Source organism: Colobus angolensis, unplaced genomic scaffold (genome assembly GCF_000951035.1).
Source record: "Colobus angolensis palliatus isolate OR3802 unplaced genomic scaffold, Cang.pa_1.0 Scaffold2, whole genome shotgun sequence".
Lineage (NCBI taxonomy): Eukaryota > Metazoa > Chordata > Mammalia > Primates > Cercopithecidae > Colobus > Colobus angolensis.
The window spans coordinates 2,267,424-2,292,268 of NW_012115154.1; the positions used below are offsets into that span (position 1 = coordinate 2,267,424).

Below are 24,845 nucleotides of genomic sequence, written 5' to 3' on the forward strand. Positions count from 1 at the left end.
ACACAAGCCATGGCTCTTGCGGTGCTGGGCAGGGCCATGCTGCTGTCACCACTGTGGCCTAGGTAATGGGCTTCAGGGGTGCCCAGTCCATAACAACCAACCAACCTACCTTCCTTCCTACCTTCCTTCCTTCCTTCCTTCCTTCCTTCCTTCCTTCCTTCCTTCCTTCCTTCCTTCCTTCCTTCCTTCCTTCCTTCCTTCCTTTCTTTTCTTTCTCTCTCCTCCTTTCCTCCCTTTCTCCCTTTCTCTCTCTCTCTCTCTCTCTCTTTCTTTCTTTCTTTCTGAGATAGAATCTCACTCTGTCGCCCAGGCAGGAGTGCAGTAGCAAGACCTCAGCTCACTGCAAACTTCATCTCCCGGATTCAAGTGATTCTCCTGCCTCAGCCTCCCAAGTAGCTGGGATTACAGGCATGCGCCACCACATCCAGCTAATTTTTCTATTTTTAGTAGAGTTGGGGTTTCACCATGTTGGCCAGATTGGTCTTGAACTCCTGACCTCAAGTGATACGCCCATCTCAGCCTCCCAAAGGGCTGGGATTACAGGCATGAGCCACTGTGCCCAGCACAATCTTTCTTTGTTATGAACACTGTGTCTGCTGTGAGATATGCTGCAGGGCTGCCCTAACCACAGAAAGCAATGGATAGAAGCATCTGACTTTCGCATAGAAAAAAAAAAGCAAAATGTGGGAAAGAGGAGTCCCACTAGTGTTGCTCCGGTGTCACTGGGAATCAGCTCAAGGGAACATCTGTTTCCTTCCCAAAACGCGGGAGGAAGTCCAGCCCCGATGTTACCGGTGTCTCAGTTTACTTGGCCACTCCTGGTGATGGTGGTGCCTGCAGCGTCTGACTGATGGTGAGGTGCTGCTGAGGAGGGAAAAGGTGATGGGAGACAAAAGGGATAAGGCCACAGGATGACAATGACTGCTGTGGCAGAGATGCATTAGAACAGCAACAGAAGGGACAATCTTTTCCAAGACCATGGATAGTAAGCCAGTAGTTCATGGAGACTCAGAATTCAATAAACAAGAATAATACTGAATATTTTGGTAAACAAAACAAATAAATGAATGGGCTGTTCAATAGTCCAGAACTGTTCTTTTTTCTATTTTAGGGCTGAGGGGTTTCTATTCAGTCTACACGTGTCAGTATGAGCAATGTGAGAAGTCCCCTCCTCCTGAAGATTTCCTGTTGCATGGCTGGCTCAGCACTGCGGGTAGCTCGGCATTAACAAAAGCGAAAACGGTGGTCCCTCCCTCACGACGACACTGGTCTACATACTCCAGGCAGGCCTCAGTTCTTCTTGTTGTCCTTCTGAGGCTCACTTTTTGTGGTCCCTAGGTTGTTCCACACCTCTGTATACATTAAGGTCCCAATGAAGACAAACAAGGTGCCCAGCCAGTGCCACAGGGTGAAGGGGTTCTGGAAGTACAAGATGGAAAAGATGAGGCTCACAAATTTGCGTAGGGTCACGACGAGCGTGACGGTGAGGGAGGCGCATTCCGTGGTGAGGATGAACACACCCCGGATGCACACGTACCTGGAGGAGTGGAGTCAAGGTAGTTTTCTGTAGACTATACTTGGGGGATCAGTGGGAGAACCTTCTAGCATGGTCCCTGGCTTAACTTCTCATATTCTAAGAAAACATGAAGGTCCACTACGGTAGCTCTGAGGCTCCTCCTGGGGAGAACCTGCAGAACAACTGTCCTGCCATTCCATTTATGGGTACCAATTCGAAACCGCCTAAAAAACTGCCAATTATTCTTATGTTAGAGTCTTCCTATGGTTACAATGACAGGCACCTCCAAGGTAATGACAGAGGGTGACACTCTCGGTAAGGGTGATCCCATTCACCTTTATTTATCTTGCCTCCAGCCCTTCTATCCTCTCCTCCAGAAAGGGACTCTATGGCAAATCAAGGAGCTGACTTCAGAGGAATGAGGTCAACTGCGATTCGTTTTACTATTTCAAAGACATAATTATTTTTATAATGAATGTAAGATCATTCGAAATAACTATTTTAAAAAACGAAAGCTATTTTGAAATTTTTTTTTTTTTGAGACAGGGTCTTGTTCTGTTACCCAGGCTGGAGTGCAGTGGAGTGATCAAGGTTACTGCAGCCTCGATCTCCAGGACTTGAGTGATCCTCCCACCTCAGCCTCTTAATTTGAAATTTCTTTCAGGACTTTGCAGCAGCTTGTGATCACTGGAAATATCTTAGGACACCAAAAAATCACAGGTTGAAATCACAGATGATTCAAGCTATACAGTTTTTTGTTTGTTTGTTGAGATGGAGTTTCGCTCTGTCACCCAGCCTGGAGGGCAATGGCATGATCTCAGCTCACTGCAACCTCCATCTCTCAGGTTCAAGCGATTCTCCTGCCTCAGCCTATGGAGTAGCTGGGATTACAAGCACCCATCATCATGCCTGGCTAACTTTTGTATTTTTGTAGAGATGGGGTTTCACCATGTTGGCCAGGCTGGTCTCAAATTCCTGACCTCAAGTGACCTGCCCGCCTCGGCCTCCTAAAGTGCTAGGATTACAGGCATGAGCCACCGCACCCGCCACTATGCTTCCACTCAGGGCACTTCCTCCCGCTGCCCTGTGCCTTACTGACCTACTGCACCACTAGCACCTCTTCTGCCCTCTACAAGGAGTTCCCTGAATGGGTCTCTGTCTCCAGCTTGCTGCAGAATAAATCCAGCGAAAATCAGATTCAAGTTAACACACTGTTGGAAGATAAGAATGACCATTCCTATGCCAAAAGAACCTGAAGACGACATAGAGGTGACGGCAGAGTCCAAAGGATACTGAGTGATGATGTTCATGAGCAGGTAGAACCACATGATGGGCAGGGTCACTCCAACGCCTGGAATTTCATATAACTCTGTAGAGGTTACAGGAGGATATAGCCACATCACTTTTTAACAGCTGAATTTTTCATGGTTTGAACAGGGTAATACAGACTGAACATAATAGGGACAGCAACACTGTCTTCCTTGCAAATAGAATTGGACCACACATCACTTTACTTGCCTTGACTCCAGTCTATAGCAGCCACTAAAGTCATTAAATTGGTTTCTTAAAACAAATAGTAGTTTTAATTTTTAAGGAAATGCTTTACCATTTGCCTCAATAGTATCTCACTTTACAAAGAAAGACTGTGAAGCACAGAAAAGTTGAGAATGATAAAATGATACAGACAGCCTTAACTACTCAACACAAGAGGAATGGCAGCTAGTAACTAAATACCGTTTGGAAATATGTTCAATCACGCTAGTAATTACAGAATTCCAAAGTAAATAAGACTGTACCATTTTGTAGCTACAAAATTAGCAATTTAATATTTATGTATTTATTTTTCAGAGTCTCACTCTGTCACCCAGGCTGGAGTGCAGTGGCTTGATCTCAGCTCATTGCAAACTCTGCCTCCCAGGTTCAAGTGATTCTTGTGCCTCAGCCTCCCAAGTAGCTGGGACTACAGGCGCACACACCACACCTGGCTAATTTTTGTATTTTTAGTAGAGATGGGGTTTCGTCATGTTGGCCAGGCTGGTCTTGAACTCCTGACTTCAGGTGATTTGCCTGCCTTGGCCTCCCAAAGTGCTGGGATTACAGGCTTGAGCCACTGTGCCTAGCCAATTCAAAATTTATAAATAATATCTTAATCCGGCAAGTTGGTAATGGAACTGGCAGCCACAGGTTGGTGGCAGTATAACTTGGTTTCATTCTTTAAAAAATCAATTTCATAATCCTTATTAAGGGTGTATGAAAGTATGAATACCCATCCTTCAGAATTAATCCTAGTTAATTCCAAGGAAGAAAAAGGTTCTGCACTCATTAAAGTACTATACATAATAAAGGATAACTCTGAATCAAAATCATTCAAATGTCCAATGACGGTACAACGGATACATAAACAAAGGCACTTTCATTAGAGGAGGCATTGTACGTTTGATAAAAATGAAAATCGTAGAGATTATATAGCCACATAAAACTCAGAAAAAAAAAAAACATAAAATTATATCCACCCAAGGATTACAGCTATGTAAGAATCTCTGTAAATAGACATGGTCTAGAAGAAAATCAATAAAAATACAATTAGTAGATGTCTAGGTTGATGGAACTGTGAATAACTTTAAATATACTCTTATGTTAGTTTTAGGCCAGGAGTAGTGGCTCACGCCTGTAATCCTAGCACTTTGGGAGGCCAAAGCAGGAGGATCCCTTTGGCCCAGAAGTTCGAGACCAATCTGGGCAATAGGGAGGTCCTGTCTCTCTTAAAAGACAGACACACACACACACACACACACACTCACTCTTATGTTAGTTTTATATAATGACACTTGTACAGTAAATTTGTAGGAGGAAATAAAATATCTAAGATGAAAGAGAATAAAGACATAGAAATCATCAACGGGTCAGTTTTTTTGTATTACTAAATTGTTTTCAGTTTGAATTATACAGCATAATTTAAGAAATTCTGATATAATGATGCTGAGATCTGGTAAGAAAATAAACACCAATTTTCTTTCACCAATAAAATGTCTCATATATATACACACACACACACATAAAGACTAAGTTTTGGAACTTGGTTCTGGATCAGTGGGCAATGCCAATAATCTGGTATTCTATTGTCTTTGATATACTTAGCAAATATTGAAATGAAAAGGAAGTTAAAAAACGTGATTACTTTTTAATAACTTCAGAGATACACTGAATCTCTGAAAGAAAGACAATGAATATCACTTATTTTGATGGACATTTAGCTCTCTTGGAAAATTCATGGATCTCAGACACTTAATCTCAAGAAAAGCAAGAGAAGGAAAATGTATCTTTAACTTGGAAATGATTCTGAAGAAGTTGAAGGCAGATTCTGTAAAACATTTTATCATAAATGCCTAGCCCTGTGATTTTGAGGAGCATTCTAACAACTAAATCACATGGAATTTGACATTTTAATTTCAATAGCCCTTTGCTGTGTGGGATTTCTCAGAGATCTTAAAAACTGTTGTGTTAATATGAATAAATGATTATTTGAGTAATTCAGAGCCTTACAAACTTTCTTACACACTACCTTCACATTTTTTGGGGGGTGGGGCAAATGGGAGAGGCAACACTATAAATGCAGAGAACAGTCATAACTTCACGATTCATGCCCAGATAGCAAACAAATGTTTACTGAGCACCTACTGTCATTCCACAAAATGCACTTAAGCATTTGAGGTGTGTGCAACATAAAACCTTGATTTTAAAAATGTTTATTTGTTCCTTGTGTGTTCACTGTCTATATAATACTGTTAGTAGATAATCAGATCATAAAGTGATCCCTTTCAAGTTAACTAACAATCTATAGCTAATTTATTAACTGGCCATTTTAAAAAGTGACAGCTAACTTACACTAGAAGCTTGAAACTAATTTTGCTTATTCATCTGCTGCCTATCTCATCTGTAACTAGAAAAAAAACCTTGTCATCATTGAGCTCCCCTCTTGCTCTGCTCCATGGTAGCTTGGGATGGATCTGTGAGCAGCTCTGCCTTTCACGACAGAGAAGGATAAACAGCAGTTGAGAGAGCTGGATGGCTGCCCAACTTCGCAGGGCTCCAGTCTCTGCAGTGTGCTATAAGTATTCATTTGCATTCTCAAAACATCAAACATCTCACATTCAAATGCAAACACACAAATATCAAAGCAAAATAGAAAACTCGAAAATATTCTTTTACTTCATTTGTAAATAATTGAGAAACTCCTGTAAAAGCTTTTGCTGCTGCAATGACTGGAAAGTGGAATGGAGACATTTTCGAAAGGAACACATGATTTGAATAGGATCATGAAAAAGGCCGTGGTCAAGTCAAGAGTAAAACTGAGACTCTGTCTCAGAAACTGTCAGGTAATTCTACTGTCTAACCCCAAACTCACCAGACTTATTGAATAGAACTGCATGGTCATAAATATCAGAAGCCAAGAAGATGAAACCAGGAAGTGGAAGGGCGTGCTGTGGAAAGAAATTGGTCACATAAATCTAAGTGCAAAAACATTATAGAATAATTAGAGTAGCTTTACAATGATTAAAAGTTGTACAGGTTATTTGACAGCAATATAAAGAAAAGCAAGTTAGACTTAAATGTATATGGTGCTTCTTGACTACTTCACATTGTATGGCAGGATATCAACTCCCAAATTATGGTTCTTGCCCTTATAAGGTCTGAGGGTCATCACAGACAAAGCAAACAATGGAGCCAGCATCCTTTCTTCAACAACAGGGAATGGAAAAATTTAACCATATAGTCATTCTGCACAAAAGGATTTGCTAAATATGCAGACACAATTTAATTCGCTTTGATTGATTGTGTCATCTCATGCAGTGAACTGTGACTCAGAACCCACCAGAGCATCCCATCAAAACTGCTTCAGTCTGTGGGTCTTAAAGCCATCTACCAATAATCAACCTTCAACTACATCAGAAGAAGGGGAATAGTTCACTTGGAGTAACATTTTACATCAGAAGAATAGGAATAGTTCACTTGGAGTAACATTTTACAACTTAGGAATTTTCACGTTCCCAGGTTCAACAAGTTGCTTACATTATAAAACAAAGCCTCCTTGGAGTGTTTCCCAAATTGTTTGTAGAGAGTCTCTTGGAATATACCCATCCTTGCGGACATCAGAAGAGCAAAAGTCAGTGCCCCAATACCTAAAAAACATCAGGTTACAAGATGTCTGCACTTGTTCATTTCCAGATGTTTTTCTTGAAGAACATTATTGTTTAAAGTCCTGCAAATATTACAAACTAATTGTAGAACATGTACAACATTGTAAAAAGAAATAAAAATACATTATTACCATCTAGTCCTTTACAGCTTTCTACATCTCCTTATATATTCATTTGTGTACATTTTTTTACACTAAGACAGGATCAGATTGCATGTGGAATTTTTTATCTTGCTCTTTTCATGAGCTTTTGCCTGGACTTTTCCTTCAAATCAGTTATTAAAATTTTTTCAAAAGAATGCTTTTAATGACTATGATATAGATGCAGCATACTTAAATGTATGAGAATGGTTATTTCCAATTATTTCATTATTAAAATCAATGTACATCCTTGTATACAAATCTTTAAACAAATGTTGATATATTTTAGGATAAACCCTCATAAGTGGAATTACTGAGTCAAAGGCTGTTGGACATTTAAAAAATACAATACTTTTTATAAATAAATATATTTAAAAATATATATATATATATTTTTTCCACAAAAGCTGTGTCCATTTATACCCAAATTATTTTTATAAAAATAGTTGTCTTACTGTACCCTCAGCAGCAATGAGATAACTATTTATCATCTTGCCGGTATGATAGGCCAACATAAACAGGTATTGCATTTGGGTTTCAATTTGCACTTCTTTGATTACTAGACTAGTGAGGCTGAACCTAAAATTGTTGGGTAGTACTATTCCTCCCATGAACTATATGTTCACATCCTTTGCACATTTTTCTCATTGGGTATTTTTCTAATAGCGCATGAGGATCTTTCTATGTTACAAACAGCAACCTAAAGGGATAAAGTTTCAAAGCCAAGAAGCAAGGACAACACAGTTCTTTCACTGCTATTTCTCTTCCACTTGGTCAGTCTCAATCTGTTATTGTTATCATTGAAAGCCCCTGGGACGATCTCACCTCCATATCAAAAAACGTGAGAACAAAGCTCTACAGGAGCTGCCTATTTAATTCCACAAAGAGATCCTTGTATTTTTAAAAATTCCCCAGGAGATTCTGATGATCAGTCAGGTTTGGGAACACTGCCATATGGAACAGCTAACCTCTGAAGAAAATAAGTCTTTAGAAATGAGTCCCTCGGAAATTTAAAGAGTCAATTGCTCTAACGTGCCCTTCTCTTGCAGAAGCTTCAACTCCGCAGACAGATCGTGAAGAGATGGATGACATTCAAAGAGTGTGATGAGCAAGTAGACACGCACTTCTTTCTACACCAGTGGCATCCAAGAAAAACACGGATCCATGTTGTAGAACATATTGCCACGAATGTGGGGGCATTTTCTTTTTTTCCTTTCTTGAACGCTAAGGTTCAGAGAAATAGGATCCCAGGTGCCTCTCTTCCATGGCATAATTTGTTTAGCTGAAGCTTCTTGCCAAGAAACATGTCTCTTAGGAGAAAACTCAGCAAACACAACTGCAGAGGCAATTAGCTTTATTATAATTATTGTACTTGCCTAGTAACCACCACACAAATGCCTGGAATCCATCATTCTCACTCAAGCTGGACTGGGAAGTCTAGGAAATAAGAAAATAAACTAGGTACAGAGAGCAGAACTACATGCAAGGCGCCAACATACAAGGGAAACATTTACGTTACCCATTTCCCTCCCCTCTTCTCTTTCAAAATCTTTGTATTACCTAAAAATTTGAATTTTATTAATTGCCCGGTAACTGGGCCCCAATAGCAAGTAGTGAACATAAAATGATTTGTGAGCTTCTTACCACCTGCTTTGCTGACATAAAAGTGCAAATAAATATCCCCACAGACACCAGGGCAATGGAGGTATATTTGAATATACTGTATCTGCAAAAAAAAAAAAAAGAAGAAGAAAAGCACCTTAGGAAAGCACAGATATGAATTTCCCAGTGATATTTACAGTCAGATGGTGCGTGAAAGTACAAATCACTAAAATATGACAGACAGGATTACTTTCCAGCACAGTCCACAGAAGTATGCATATGAATGAATCAGGATACTGACTGGTTTCTAACCAACACTTTTCCTTGGTATTGTTTAGTCTGTCTCCAACACTTTGTTGACCAATCGATTATTTCATCAGGAAATAAAAACAGAAATAGACCAGATTTGTGATGTTGCATTCTGGTCTCAAAGAGTCCAAATGAAAGCCTGACTCAGTCCTTACTAGGATCTGTTGCTTTTCCTGTCTTTAGGAGGCCCAAATCTGTGTCCTAAGACACACTATGCAAGTGGAAGAACAGGCTATCAGGTGCAAGTAGCAGGATTCAATACTCAGAACATAATCCAATCATCTATTCTCTGGGGGAGGCTTGTTTTTTTAAATCTCTGAATGACTTAATGTTGTTTTAAAATGTTGGCATAGTTGGATAAGGGGAAGGATATTCAGATTATAGAACTACGGGGAGTAATAACAGTACCATTTCACATTAGCTAGTATCATTAGCACTCTCTCAGATTCTTGGTGATCAAGCAAAAGTCCTCAGGCAAGGATTAAAAGAAATTTAACTAAGAAGACGAACCATCCCAGGTTTTCTACTCAAATACATAGTATTGTTTTGGTCACAGTACTTTGTAAAAGGCCTGCAGAACTAGCTAATAAGCAGAGAAAGGGACCAAAAGGGCCAAGAAGACCATGTTAGAGAGCAGTTGGGGAGGAAGCAGGTACGAGCGGATGTACGGTAAAAAACAGTGAACCTCTTCAGTTCGGAAAGATCACGCTGAAGAGGTTTACAACTCAGGCCAAAAAGAATAATAAAGGCATGGGTAAGGTGAATATAGATTTGATCTTCAAATCTTGGCATGAGGAGCACACTATGAACTTGAGGGTCTTCTACCCAAGAGAAAAGGAGATAAGAAGTTAATTCACTCTATTGGAAAGTTAACTTATGGAAATTCCTGCTCTATGGGAAAGAGATACACATAGAAAAGAGTCAAAAGGCTTAGACAGATGCAAGATGACACCCTCAGAACAAGTTCTTAAGGGCAACAGATGCTTGAGAAAGACCCCTAATATTTTGGGGCAATACCATGAGAACACAATTCCTCTTATAACACGTTCTTTGGTATCCTTGTTATGAGCCAGAATCAAAAGTTGGAAAAGAGCACAGGCCTGTCCCAAGGCGAATTCCACACTATAAGAAGCATGGTGATCACTTCAAATGTAATAAACCTGACCATCATATGTATATATGTTGAAATGCAGAGAACCAAGAAGAAAGAAAGAAAACTACAGCAGTACTTTTCAAGGAATCCATAAGCCTCAGGAGATAAAGGGTCCATGATATGGAGCGTAGTAGGACAGGACAGTTATTCTTTTCATGACACAGCCTTTAATACTTAAAAACTCTAGGTTCTCACATTCTGAATTGACAGCTACTTTCCAAGCACGTACAGAGAGCTTGGGGCTGGATAACAAATGCATTGAAAAGTTGCCATCAACTTGTATAATTTTGGTCTTACCAGTGAACTTTCCCTGAGAAATTTCCCAAACTGTATGTGTTGTCTCTCGCTAACATCCTTCCTGCTTAGGAGTGAGGGGTGAAGCTCAGAGTGAAGGTGAGAGACAAATACTTTGAAAAAGCATCCCAGGTACTTCTGGTACCTCCTGCTCCTATCCCAAAGAGAGCCATTGGTGATAGTCAGAAAGAACAGCCCTGAACCTTTCCTTCCATCTTGTTGGCTATTTGGGCCTTTGTTAGGAATTTCCTTTTTAATATGTACAACCATTCCTTAGTTCGCTACGCTGTACTGATAAGCATCTTCTAGGGCAGCAGTGTCCCATGGAATTTCTGGGATGCTAGAAATGTTCCACATCTGGGCTCTCCAACATGGTCGCCACCAGCCACGTGAGTCTACTGAGCACTGAAAATGTGACTAGGAGTTTGAGACCAGCCTGGACAACATGGCGAAACCCAATCTCTACCAAAAATACAAAAAAAATTAGCTGGGCATGGTGGCACACACCTTTGGTCCCAAATACTTGGGAGGCTGAGGTGGGAGGATCACTTGAACCTGGGAGCTGGAGGCTGCAGTGAGCTGAGATCGCACCACTGTATTCCAACCTGGATGACAGAGTGAGACCTCGTCTCCAAACAAGGAAAAAAGAAAAAAAAAAAGTGTATGTGACTAATGAAACTGAGACACTAAATATTTAATTTTCTTTAATTTTGAAAAATGTAAATGTAAATAGTCACACGTGGCTAGTGGTGACCATACTGCACAGTGAACCTCTCTATCATCTTTATAAGTTGGCTTTGCAGGTTAGTATGATACTAAAATTCAACGATGGTAAGAGCTATTCATTTCTACATAGAGACACCACAGGTGTTGCCTCTTACCTGGTCAGCTGCTTCAGGACATTGCATGACTGGGCCTCACTGGTAAAGAACTAAGAAAAGAGGTAGATGACCAGAAGCAAACTTATCACTACTTTGGGACAAGGAATCCAGATGACTAGCTTATGGACAGGATATCATTTCCATACACAAAATATAGAAGTATATTGTTTACCTTTTCTTCAAAATGATAATTCCTAGAATCATGTTGGCAATTAGAGAACCCTGCAAAAAGAGACAACAGTAACAGGTTTAGTGCACTAGGAGAAAAACATAATTTGAGATGAATAGCAACATGGGCAAGGGGGAAAAACATGGAATGAAGGAGGCTAGGATGAATAATTAGTAAGATTTAGTTGTTCTTATGACGGCAAAAGTATAAACCATAAAAAGCTATTATGATGGCCGGGTGCGGTGGCTCACGCCCGTAATCCCAGCACTTTGGGAAGCCAAGGTGGGCGTATCACCTGAGGTCAGGAGTTTGAGACCAGCCTGGCCAACATGGTGAAACTCTGCCTCTACTAAAAAATACGAAACTCAGCTGGGCATGGTGGCAGGCACCTGTAATTCCAGCTACTCAGGAGGCTGAGGTAAGAGAATCGCTTGAACCTCGGAGGTGGAGGTTGCAGTGAGCCAAGATCACGCCATTGCACCTCCAATCTGGGCAACAAGAGCGAAACTCCATCTCCAAAAATATACGTATACATATATTTTTTTTAAAAAAAACCTTATAAAGATGACAATGACAATAAAAAGGATCAATTCTCAATATAGTCATTATCAACCCTCCTTATAGGCATGCTTTACATCCCAGGAATACTGTATTTTCACATTTGTTTGAAAAAAATTCGCATATATGTGGATCCATGAGGTTCAAACCCATGTTGTTCAAGGGTCGCCTGTAATTGGTCAGTGCTGAAGCTAGGGCTAGCAGGAATAAATGATATCATAGACTTAGATTTGTCAAAATTTCCATCTACCTAATTTATAAGAGCTTTTAATAAGCTTCTCCCCATTACCTGCACCCTCTACCCCCGACCACTTTTTTTTTTTTTTTTCTCAGACAGAGTTTTGCTCTTGTCGCCCAGGCTGGAGTGCAATGGTGTGATCTTGGCTCACTGCAACGTCTGCCTCCCGGGTTCAAGTGATTCTCTTGCGTCAGCCTCCCAAGTAGCTGGGATTACAGGCATGTGCCACCACTTCCAGCTAAGTTTGTATTTTTAGTAGAGACGAGGTTTCTCCATGTTGGTCAGGCTGGTATTGAACTCCCAACCTCAGGTGATCCACCCACCTCAGCCTCCCAAAGTGCTGGGATTACAGGCGTGAACCACCGCGCCCAGCCCCTGACTAGTTTTAATGGGAAAAGTCATGCAAGGATCTCTCTGTTCTCTAAAAAGGCGACAATCAATCAACAGGTGTTTATTGAAAGTATACTATGTTTTCAATGCTTTGAAGGTCACCTTAATTATTATAATTGCTTTGGAAACTCCCTTTGGGAACAGTACAATCTCACAAAAATCTCAGACCACACGGAAATGTTACCATCATAATTATCAGCCTTTTTTGCCTGGAGTGCTTTGGGAGAAACCCTACCTTCATCAAGAATTTCCCTTTATTATCTCAAGTCTCTGCTTTAAAAAATAAAATCAGAAAAGACAAGTATCTCTTTCATGTTCTGGAAGTAAATGTACTTTTATGAAAGAAAGAAGTAAGTGATAAGAAATACGTTAAATAACATAGCATGTTTGAATATAAAATCAAAGAGATGAGGGAAAATGAAGGCAAAATCTGTTTCCTAGGGAAAATTTAATTTTCTTTTTATTCATCACTCATTAGACCTCAGATGAATAAAAGTAAACCATCCACTTGGAGATTTCTCTTTTTGCCTTACTTTTCAGATGAAAGCCATTTTTGCTCATGCATTCACAAATCTATTCTTCTACCCAAGACCACTTACTACAAGACCCTTCTAGTTCTGCCATATATTCAATCGACCTACGTAACTATACTTTTCAGACGAACATACACACGGGATCCGGCAGCACTTACGGATCTAAATATCATATGCAGGGGCATGGCAATGTTGAGATTCAGGGCATAGTTGTTCACCACGCTCACGGTGAAGAACATGGTCACCATTATGGCATAGTACCTGAAATGCAGACAGAACAGCTCAACAAACAGAATCTAGGATTTCAAGAAAATCAAGTATAGGAAATACATATTTTTGGCTAAAAAGGCATTTTGCATATTTCCTCTGCGTTACAAGATTGCATCGCTATTATCATGCAATGTCAACTACTAAGTAAGTATCAAAATGCTTCACAAAGCCAGACTAACATGGGAAAGTCTGAGTTATAAAATACATTTAAAGAAACACTATTTAATATTTTTCAAGTATACATAGAAACTTAAAATGATTGCATTGGTTCTTTGTAAATAATTTTCATATACCTTGAAGAACTTGCAAATAGCTGATTCTCTCAAATACCTCCTCTATACACTTGTTTGTACTGTTAATTTTCACTGTTTCTAAAGAAAGTATTTGCTAAGTTAAGGATTATTTTCAGCCTAGCAGCTGCTAAATTCTCCCGCATTCTGAACTAGTGGCCTCCAAATTAATGAGGACATGGTTTGACTTGTACAGATTCTTATTTAAAATCAGGGTCTCTGTTTTTTAAAAGTTTATACGTCTTAATAACAGAAACAAAAACTAAAAAAAAAAAAAAAAAAAAAAATCCAGTAACCCTAATAACTTGCAGGGATAAATACAAATGAATAATTATGAACAGATGAATAAACAAATAATTTTACATTTGTATGTCATCACTGTGATCCAGAAAATACATAAGATGCCTTCTATATATATTGGGCTAAACCATATAAAATTGTCAGTTTTATAGGTCAACAAGTTGAATGCCAGAAATTTCATATGACTCAACTTACCATATTCAGTAAGAGAAAAAACAGTATTTAAAATAAATAGCTAAAGAATGCAGGGCAAAGGCAAATAAGTGGTTCCATATTCTTCAGGAAATGTTGATCTTTGAGATTCCCAACCATTTTCCCCTTTGCACAGCTGAAGGATATGACGGCACTGAGTCCTAAGTGATCTTCCCTGAAAGAACCCATTCTGCGTTGCTAGTTAGGTGTGGAGCCATACACCACAACAGGCCAGTCAAGCCAAGGCTAAACTAATACAGTCTGGAGAGTCTGAGGAACTTGACAATGAACACACACACAAAATTACCAGCAACAGTTTCTTCACAGCTTCTAAATAACATACTATCTGCAACTTTATCAGGTTTCTTGCCAAATTTTCTTAGTTCTATCTTGACGAGGTGCCATTTACAGAGAGTTTGTCAAGGTCTTTTAGGACAATTAATTTATTCCACATTGCTTGCCTAGAAATTGTTGATGGGGATGAATGACATGAGCAAAATTTTGATTATGGCTCCACCTACAGAAAATAAAATGGCCACCACACATAGGACATGCATGGGAATATGGCTATGAGGGCAAGATCACAGAGACCCTCAAAGGGCAGGCTGGGGAGTCTGGATGTCATTCAGAACGTCATGGTAACTAAAGAGTGAGGCCACATGGTAAAATGATACTAAGTGAAATGGACAGATGAAGAGGTGCGAGGCAGGGAAGTCAGTCAGCTAGGATGTTATTATAAAAGATAAGGTGACAGGGTATACTTCCTGATCTATGCTAGTGGTAGAGAGAATGGGGAGAGACAGTGGGAAGAGGCGGGAAAGGGCCAGAGGAGTCAAGAAATGCTGGGGCTTTTACTGCAATGTAGATGCTGGTCTTTAGGGGCAGAAAGTTTTATGCAGATACTAAAGCCAATGAAAAAAAGTATCTGGAATATTTAGCATCGCATTGGGAACTTTAAAAGTATAATATTAACAAAATCCAGCCAGATTTTCTATAGCAGGCTACGTAGGAATGCCGCAAAAGAAAACCAACAAAGACGGGCCTTCGCCTTCGTACTTGGATATATTCATACCAGAATGTCGCTCTAAAAGGGAGTAAGTGACACCATCCTACTAAATTCTCACAGTTGGATGGATTACACTTTATCTCGAGTCACTCGCAGCAAGACAGGTGAGTTTTCAATACATTGTTTATCATAAGAACTGCCTTGTTTTCTATTTGGCCCCATTAGTACAATTAGGCAAATTTGAACTAATGGATTACAGGTCTGGCATCAACAAATTTTGATTTCGCTTGCCATCCATTTTCTTTTAATTGAGGTGAAATTCACGTAACATAAAATTAACCATTTTAAAGTGAACAATTCAGTGGCATTTAGTACATTCACAAAGTTATGCAACTACTACCTCTATTTATTTCCAAAAGCCATTCGTTTTTAAAAAGAAACAAGGATACTCCTCTTTTAGAATGTTTGATAACTTTACCAACACAGAAGACAGTACAAAATTTGTGGTCACACTAGGCCTTCTGACTAATCCTATACTAAATAAGAACACACACACATACACACTCTTGTCTCCATCATGGTTATTTTAAATCTTGTGGCAGAAATTTTAGTTTGGAAGTAGGCACCCTGGATTTTCATAACGTATTAAATTCAGAAAATGACTTAGTATTCTACTGATATCTCTGAAATAAATCTTACAAAAGAATGTCTCATACTCCTTTTATACAGGTACCACCTCTTTACTTTCTTAAAAAATCCAAAAGCTAAAAGAGACTGTAATGTACCATACCTTATCGGGATAGCTGGTGGCTTCCTTCCCAAATCAGCTTCAAAGAGGAAGCCTTCCACAGCAATAAATAAAAATTGTGCAAATGTCACAATGTTCCCACATCCTGGATGCTTCCTGTATAGTGAATAGCAAAAGAGGAGGGGAAGGCACAAAAATTGAGATAATACTAAAATGCAGTCTAATTAGAGGGCCAGAATAACAGGGTGGAGGGATTTTGATTACCCACTGTCCTTTATCTCAATGTTCATAGCCTTTGGATCACATATACTTAGCACTGATCTCACAGAGAAGAATGTCAAGCTTTCTTATTTTACTCTTCCTTGCGTGTACCAGGTCATGAGTGAGAATTACTGTGACACATCTGTTTCCAGAACTATGATACAGCTTTCCTAGTAAACTGTAGGAAATTGGTCATAAGTTCTTATTGGGATCTTTGCTTCACCAAAAAGGTCTTTAATCAGGATCCTAGTCAGCTTAGGCAGCAAAGCCCAGAGACAGAACTATGCTCGGGTCTCCCGGAATGTTTATATATCCCTCCTGACCAGAAATCACCAAGACTGCTGTCAAATGAAAAATGAACCCAGTGTTGATGATAGGGACATTACTTTAATGGTAATGGTGCCCAGCAATGGGGCAAAACTTGGTTCTTGGAATGGGGGGAATCTTATTCTTTTTATAATAATAAAATACAAATATACTTACAGTACCTGAACCAGTACACCTGGGGGAGGGATTAAGAAAACAACGTCTAAAAAGTATTCTGGAGGAGACATAATGAATAAAAGACTGAAAAACACTGCCGTAGTCTACTATTCTCCACAACCCTTAACCCCGTGTTTTGAATATATTAGGCACTCAAAAAATGCTTGTGGAATTCAATAGATTCTCTTTAGCGGTCTATGAGATAGTTAGGGAAGACACCCCACATTCAACAGTGATTGTTAGGAACAAATTTACGAAGTTAAAAACTTCCTCCTGACATTCATCTTGAGGTACTCTGAAAACCAATCATTTAAAATGTTCAGGTTTTCTTGAGCGTGTCTTCCATTCAGCTCTGCTCAATCACTGGAAGAACAAAGTGAGCAGTTATCTTTGCTCTCCTGAAGCTTCCAGATTTCCTATAATCCCAATATTCACCCGCCTTCGTATTCTGCGTTTTCATTTTGACCAAAGGCATTTACCTGAAGCTGATGAAGAGAGGGATGTAATTGTATTATTACATATTAATATAATGCTACTTATCAGAAATGACTCCATTCTCCATTGGTGGTGTTAGTATTATATATAAAGCAATGCCAAGATATACAAGTCCTTAAATATACCCATCAGGCACAAAAATAAGACAGCCCAGGCAGGAGCCATTCCTACAGAGCTAGGCTTACTAACTGAAGCGGAACTGTTGCTACTCTTTAAGCTCTGCTGCCTATGAAGGTTTCCTTGAAAACTGCTACCTATTCAATTCAACAAGTTCTCTTTTAGCACTTCTTATATTCAAAGGACAAGGCTAAATGCAGGAATCCATAAATAATCACGTAAGACATTTACCTCATTCAAGGAGCTAATTAAAACCATTAGCCTAAATATGAGCAACAGAAAGAACTTTAACTCTAGATGGTTGCTAGCACGGTGCTCTGGAGTGCGGACCAGCCTACTCTGCTCTTTAAAAACCTGTTTCCCAAATGGTCGGCACGGTGGCTCACATGTGTAATCCCAGCACTTTGGGAGGCTAAGGCAGGTGGATCACCTGAGGTCAGGAGTTCGAGACCAGCTTGGCCAACGTGGTGAAACCCTGTCTCTACTAAAAATACAAAAAAAAATTAGCTGGGTATGGTGGTGCATGCCTGTAATTCCAGCTACTTGGGAGGCTGAGGCAGGAGAATCACTTGAACCTGGGATGTGGAGGTTGCAGTGAGCTGAGATCGTGCCACTGCCCTCCAGCCTGAGTGACAAAGCGAGACTCTTGTCTCAAAAACAAACAACAAAAAAAACCCTATTTACTCAAAGAGGCTCACTCTCCCACTTCTAATTTGATTGGTCTGGGGTAGGACCCTGGAATCTGTACTTTTAAAAGCTTTCCACTTTATTGTCATGTGCAGCCAGGTTGGAGAAATAGCAGTTGAGATGCAGGGAAAGGGTTCAGAGTGTGTGTGAGTGCACGTATCGCTGTGTTTGTGAATGCACAGGTAGTTCTCAGGTGCTGACGCAAGGTTGGGAACCACCATGCTCCACTGTGCTTAAAAGTGCACACTGACATGCGAGATGCTGCTGTGTCACTTGCTGTGTGACAGAAGTGAATTATCTAAGTCTGGTGTTTTTATCTTTAAAATGGAAACCATATAAGTGCCTATCTCTTTGATTTATTGTAGAATAAATGAGTCATCCCTGAAAAGCACTTAACACAGTGCCTGCTACAGAGTGAAAAAGGCAAGTATGATGACCAGTATTCAGGATCTTGCATACTGAAAGGTCTTCAATCTTTAAAAGGTCCTCCCCCTTTTAAAGACATTCCAGTTGACTAAGTTTTCTCATCTCTAAAATGAAACTGATTTCACTGTTGTAGTGAGTATTCAATGAGAAAATACATATAAGCGCCAAGCACAAGACTTAATCCAAAAGAGGCTTAAAAGTTTCCTTCTATGTTCTCTTTAACAAGCTTCGGCCAAGTCAACTAAAGAACAATGATCAAGACCCAATTATGTGTAGAGTTAGGTGGCAGCTTCCGGGGAGCCCCCAACTTGAAGGGGACTGGATCCCTGCCCAAGAAGATGACAATATGAGGGAGCCAGACATGAAGGAGGAGGCCGTCAGAAGCCAGTGCCTTAGCAGGGATGGTGAGGGGACAGACCATGTCCCTTTACCTTTCTGCTCTCCCTTTCGGGTCAGTGACCCACCTTCGCTCAAGCAAGAGAATGAATGGGAGGGTTCCAATGTGATCTAGAATCTTATAATTTCTACGAGAGATAAAAAGAGATTTAAGAAACGATTCACTTTACATGTGTATTCTCTATAGGATTTTTTAAAAGGACATCCTAGTACTTTTTATTTTATGGAGGTGGGTATTGATATGCCCATTTCATTCCATTGCTAAAGACGCTGAGGGTCCCATTGCACTGCGTTAGGTAAGAATCCCAGGGGTCAGTGGCAAAGAAATGGCATTTGCGGTTACCCTTAGCATTATGATTATTACAATTCAGTGGGGTTTGGTATGGGTTTTTAGTTGTGCAACAATTGCCACTAATGTTAGGACACTCCCAAGAGATATTCTACTACCATTTTGAGTCACTTTCCATTTTTTGCTTTTCCCACTCCAGCAACAACCCTACTTTACTTTTTGTTTCTATTTCTATAGAATTTACAAATCTCCCTAATCTGCTCAAATAATTTTTGAAAACTGAACTTATGAAGCCTTTTTGAAACACACTGTTTTATAGCTACCAATGGAATTATTTATTTTAACTTGAATAATTCATTTTAAAACTTCAGAGTAAAAACTTGGATCCCTTAATCTTGTTTTCTTGAGCTCGATTCCTCAGGAATTGTAATCACTAACTGCAAACAGTTTCTCTTACTTTGAATTCTCTTGGCAAAAATTCAAATTTTTATTTAAAAAAGGATGCAACTTTGAATGAATTGGACAGATAGTTTATGCCTTTTGCATTTCTTTTGCTGAATTTAGGAAACGATTTAATTCAAGATCAGGCACTTGAATGAAAAATAAAATGGGAAAAAAAAAGTTTCAGATTGTTTTCCTGATGTAAGGCATGTAATATCTTGCCTAGTTAGCTGGTGTGTGTATATCTTGTTTCCAAGGTAGAATGTAAGCTTCCTAAGGAGGAATATCAAGGCACTCGTCCCTTACTACCTATCTGCTCTGTCCACTGCATTGTGTTTTAATATTGGTCCCAATTGTAGGTATAAAAATCGGAAAGAAAAGCCTAAATTTGTTTTCCAATTTAGGGAAAATGGTTAAAAATGTCCTCTTCTTCCTGCAAGTCACTTAGCATTTATATTTAGTATTGTACTTGCTACTTATTAGGGCACCTAATGGCTCCAAGCCAGCCAATATAAAAAGCACAGTTCCTACGCTATAAAAATTTATGGGCCTTCCACTGTGATGTCCCAAGATAAAGTCACAAATTCCGAGGCCATATCTAGAAAGAACCTTAAGGCCATCTGGTTCACTAGCTCTTATTTTATTGATCTGTAACACAAGAAGTGGAGACTTGTCTAAGCAAATTAGGAAAGGGCTCTATTCAGTCTGGTGCACCATTGATTATTTTAATAAATGCACCTCCTCACCACTTTATGAAAACCCAATGTTTTATGCAAAAAATGCAGATTTACAAAAAAAAAAAGAAGTGATGATTTATTTACAAATTATTCAAAATATTTTAAATAGAAGCTCCTATAATGCATGAAAATATTTTGTAAAATCAGATTTGTCCAGGACTTTGCAGGACCATCTCATAAAAGAAATATATCTGTATTGAAACCAAGTTGTCGGAAAGAATGGGAAGCCCTACAAGTGTGCTTTAGGCTTTACATGCACATCTCACTTCATCCTTCAAAACTCTGTGAAGTTGGAAGAACCATCATCACCATCACCCCCTTTTACAGTTGGGTCAGACTCAGGGAGATCAAGTAATTCAGTCAGGGGCTCACAAAGTAGTAAAGAGAGGATTTAGTTGCTTGCATATTCTCATGTCATACAGCCTTTGGCAAGATTTAATTTAATGGCATATTCAACACAAATATTACCATTATTCCCTGACTTTCATTTCCATGGCTGGCCTGATGAAATCACTTCTTGATATTTTCTTTTTTTATTTTTTGAGACGTAGTCTTGCATTGTTGCCCAGGCTGGAGTGCAATGGTGCTATCTCGGCTCACTGCAACCTCTGCCTCCCAGGTTCTAAGGATTCTCCTGCCTCAGCCTCCTGAGTAGCTGGGATTACAGGTGTCCGCCACCATGCCCAGCTAATTTTTATATTTTTAGTAGACATGGGGGGTCTCGCCATGTTGGCCAGGCTGGTCTTGAACCCCTGACCTCGTGATCCACCCACCTTGGCCTCCCAAAGTGCTAGGATTACAGGTGTGAGCCACTGTGCCCGGCCGACTTTTTTATATTTTCACATCAACTGCTGCCAAAGTGGCCTTCCTTTAAAAGTATATCAGACTTACAGTTGGATACAATTTTTTTTTTTTTGCCATTTTTATATCCCTCACCACCCTCACCCAAGTCAAATAAAAGACCCCTACCCAAGTCAAATAAGAGACCTTTATCAACACTTTCTGTATAACAAAATTTCAAGCTCCATAACAGCAAAACTTAACCCCATACAGAGTTTACCTTAAATAAACTGGTTGCTTCGGGATGACTTAATCAATGATATCCAATAAAATAAACTTCTAGTAGGCACCATATGAAGAACTGGATAACCAAAATCTATGGGCTGCTCAAGTTCAAAACTGGCAGGGAGGTCGAAAAAGGTACTGGACTAGGAGCTTAGATATCTTGGCTCCCATAACTTCTTTGGACCATTTTCACGTCAGTAAAACAGTTGATAATTCTTGACCTATCTTCTGCACAGGATTGTTCGGATGATCAACAGAGATACAAGTTGAGTATCTTTCATCTGAAAATCTGAACTCTGAAATGCTCTAAAAAATCTGAAACTTTTTGAGCACTGATATGATATTACAAGTGAAAAATTCCACACCTGACACCTTTGCTTTCTGATAGGTCAGTGTATACAAACTTTAATTCATGTACGAATTATTAAAAATATTGTATACAATTACCTTCAAGCTAAGGTTATGTGAAGGTGTATAAGAAACACAGATGAATTTGTGTTTAGATTTGGGTACCATCCCTAAAATATCTCATTATGTATATGTAAATATTCCCAAATCCAAAAAAAAAAAAAAAAATACAAAACACAAAACACCCGTTCCCAAGCATTTCAAATGAAGGATACTCAACTTGTAATGTATAGATTCAGAAACACGAGCTAGAAAACACTATAGGTATTGTTTTACTGCCAGGAAAAGGAGGCCCAGAGAGGCTAAGTGACTTGAAGGGCTACACAGCCAGTGGATGACGGAGCCAAGAGTGAAATTTCACAACACAGCTTTTTAGTCCTGGAACCTTTTCCACACCACCTGTTGTCTCTTCTCTAATAGCTTCTATCCACTGAACTTTGCACATTCAAAGCGACCTCAAAGAGCCCTCTCGGGTCACTTGGACCGATCTTCTATATAATTTTTTTTTCTTTTTGCAAGCCACCTCAAAGAGCACTCTCCGGTCACGTGGACTGATCTTCTACATAAAAATCTGTTCTACTGCATCATTTATGTATGCACTCATAACCATCTCCAAGGCTAATAAAGCAAATGCTTTGCAGGACGCCGTAATAAAAGTAAAACTTTCTTTGCAGCATGTACAAAGACTGCTTTATACGTCAAAAACCTCTGCTCAAGTCCAGCCTGTGCCATCTAACACGATCGAAAAAAGAGCTGGAGTTGGATGGGAAGGAAGAGAGAGAGTGGTTTGGTGAAGGAACCTTGGTTCTGACACAAGCTCTCCGCCGACCTTGGACCAGTTATGTGAAAAACTCTTCAGGCTTCAATCAATCCCCCCGAATGTGGAAAAGGGGTGACGACAGTAACACCTTGAGTGTTCCCCTCGCAGGAATGCTTTGAAACTGTTAGGCGGGACTGCGGCCGGTGCGCAGTTCTGGGAAGCAGCACACTCAGCGGGGTCCCAGGCTGCCCAGACAGGACGGATTGTTGGGGGGCTCAGGCCGTCCTGCCCCGGGCTCCGTGGGCGGCGGGGTGGGGCCAGGGCGTGGGCGCGTCCCGGGGGGACCTCTCCTCCGGTTTCCTCCGCCCCGCCCTGGAGACCGGGTGCGGCACGAGCGGGTCACTCACCGGGCCAGGAGCTCTAGGAAGATCACGTTACTGCAGCAGCCTGCGAACACCAGGCCCACCGCCAAGGCCGGGCGCATTGCCGGTGCAGGGTTGGGGGAGCGAGCGCACAGAGTAAGCGCCCGCTTATACCGCTACCCCAGGAAGCCGGCCTCCTGCCTCGCCACAGCGCAGCACATAGCACGGTCCTGGAGAGCCGCTCTCACCCGGGGCCGCTGGGTCTCCCCTTCCCCCGCGGTCAACACCGACGCTGCCACCAAGGAGCTGTAGTTCGCAGTCAGCCTCGGTCCCATTCATCCGAGGGGGCGTCCCAGCCCCAGCCAGACTACATGTCCCAGTATGCCGTGCACCTTTACGTCAGGCTGCGCCGTTCCCGCTTCCGCCAGACAGCTCCGCCAGAGAAGACAGGGGGACGAGGTGCCCGCATCCCTCGCGCGATAGGCGGCCGCGGGGCTTGCTGGGAAATGAAGTCCCAAAGCTGACAGTGTTTATTGCGAGAACGCCCAGAGCGCAGAAAGTAACTCGGCCGCCAGGGTGACAACAAACTTGGCTGGCAGCGGCGGTACTAGAACTACAGAGCTGTGATTGCTTATTGTAGATACCTTCTAGCATCTGAAACAACTCTGCTTCCTGAACTAAGTGGAGGTAGAAATTCATCTGAACTTACCTCTCTACCTCTAGTAAAGAATAGTGGGACTCAGAGGTTCTGAGGTTGAATCTTGGCTCATCAGCGCTGCTGTCTCCGGCAACTTCTCTGAGCCTCAATCTCACCTTTGGTAAAGAGGGGATCAAGAATGCCTATCTCACCTGGAGGTTGTGAGAATTAAAAGATATGATCTCTGAAAAGCCTAACATACTAAGTGTATTGCTTTTATATTTTCATTCTTAATGAGGCACCCAGCGCACTAATTGACTCTGTTAGCAACTCTATTAGCAACTCTATGGTGAGGACTCTTTCTTTTCTTCGCTTTCTCTCTCTAAGAACAAACCTTCCTTCCTAGCTTCCTTTCTTCCTTCCTTCCTTCCTTCCTTCCCTTCCTTCCTTTTTTTTTTTTTTTTTGATTTTAATTTTTTTCACCCGAGACACAGTGCCCCCAGAACATGTACCCCGGGACTTTCTTTCATTCATTGTTGTAATGTACCAGCACTGTTCAGACTCAAGACGGGTGCTCATTAAATACTGGATTTCACAAGTAGTAGGCATTCTATTCATGTTAGTTCTTCTTCCTACTCATCTTTTTAAGGCAGCAGTTCTCAAATTCTAGAATGCATTAGAATTAGTGGAGTGCTTGTTAAAAATACAGGTTTCTAGAGCCCATACACAAGGATTTGGACTTGGTAGGTCTAAAGTGAGACCCAGTAATCTGCACTTGATAACGAGTACCTCAGATGACTCCAGTGTGATCTCACAGCCACGGGGGAAAAAAGCATTCCAAACTATGTTGTAGATCTCGAGGAAGACTTCGGAGTGTTCATGTCTCACAGGAAATAGCAAAAACAATATAACACTCCAAAATCCTACCTAGCTTTGTACCGTGTACTTTGCTATTGCTGTTGGATTATATTCAACGGAAATATTTGATGTGGTAAAATACTGAGCAGTAATGCTAACCTTTTATAGTAGACACTGGGAAGCAGAAAGGAAGTGTAAACATGTTTCCATCAAAAACTAGTCTTGCTGGGTAGATGAAGTGTGCATACCTATTTTACAAATAAAGAGCAGTGGGGCACTAGCTTATGTACATAATATGTGCTTAACAAACACTTGTTGATTGAGTAAATAAGAGTCAAGTCGAATGGCTCAGATTGTAAGTGCTATGAGAATACCCCTGTAAGAAGAAGGAAGTGTGCCTTCTTTTCACCATTAAGATCTGATTGCTGATACAGGCATTTTTGCTGGTAGAAGTGCCTGGACGTTGGCAGTTTTCAAAGCCCCCAGGTGATTTGACTGTGGCCTGAGCGGGGCCAGCTAAGTTTGAGAACCACTGAGGTAAAGGAAGGGAGTACCTTAAAGAGCTAGTATTAAGGATAATAGCAATGGATCATCTTTAAGACTGCACCTCAGTCTAATTGAATCAGAATCACTGGG

At 40.5% G+C, this 24,845-nt stretch overlaps 1 protein-coding gene across 1 annotated transcript; it reads right to left on the reverse strand.

Annotated features, from left to right (window-relative positions):
* Positions 1-282: 282 nt before the first annotated feature.
* SLC35B4 (solute carrier family 35 (UDP-xylose/UDP-N-acetylglucosamine transporter), member B4) lies at positions 283-23,195 on the reverse strand. Its single transcript, XM_011941221.1, has 10 exons — positions 22,760-23,195; positions 15,830-15,943; positions 13,140-13,242; positions 11,266-11,315; positions 8,499-8,580; positions 8,231-8,291; positions 6,587-6,696; positions 5,922-5,997; positions 2,810-2,885; positions 283-1,537 (listed from the first exon to the last, which is right to left on the reverse strand). The coding sequence occupies exons 1-10, from the start codon at positions 22,834-22,836 to the stop codon at positions 1,291-1,293; spliced, it is 996 nt and encodes a 331-aa protein (XP_011796611.1). The 5' UTR covers positions 22,837-23,195; the 3' UTR covers positions 283-1,290.
* Between the last annotated feature and the right edge of the window lie 1,650 nt (positions 23,196-24,845).

Bases quoted from the DNA above. Each gene is read 5' to 3' on its own strand.
- SLC35B4 (XM_011941221.1), bottom strand. From the start codon at position 22,836: ATGCGCCCGGCCTTGGCGGTGGGCCTGGTGTTCGCAGGCTGCTGCAGT. The intron at 8,292-8,498 runs GTAAGAAGCTCA...CTTATTTCCTAG, and splicing joins TTATGTCAGCAAAGCAGGTG to ACTTCCCAGTCCAGCTTGAG. The intron at 6,697-8,230 runs GCAAGTACAATA...GATGTTTTTTAG, and splicing joins ATTTGTGTGGTGGTTACTAG to GTATTGGGGCACTGACTTTT.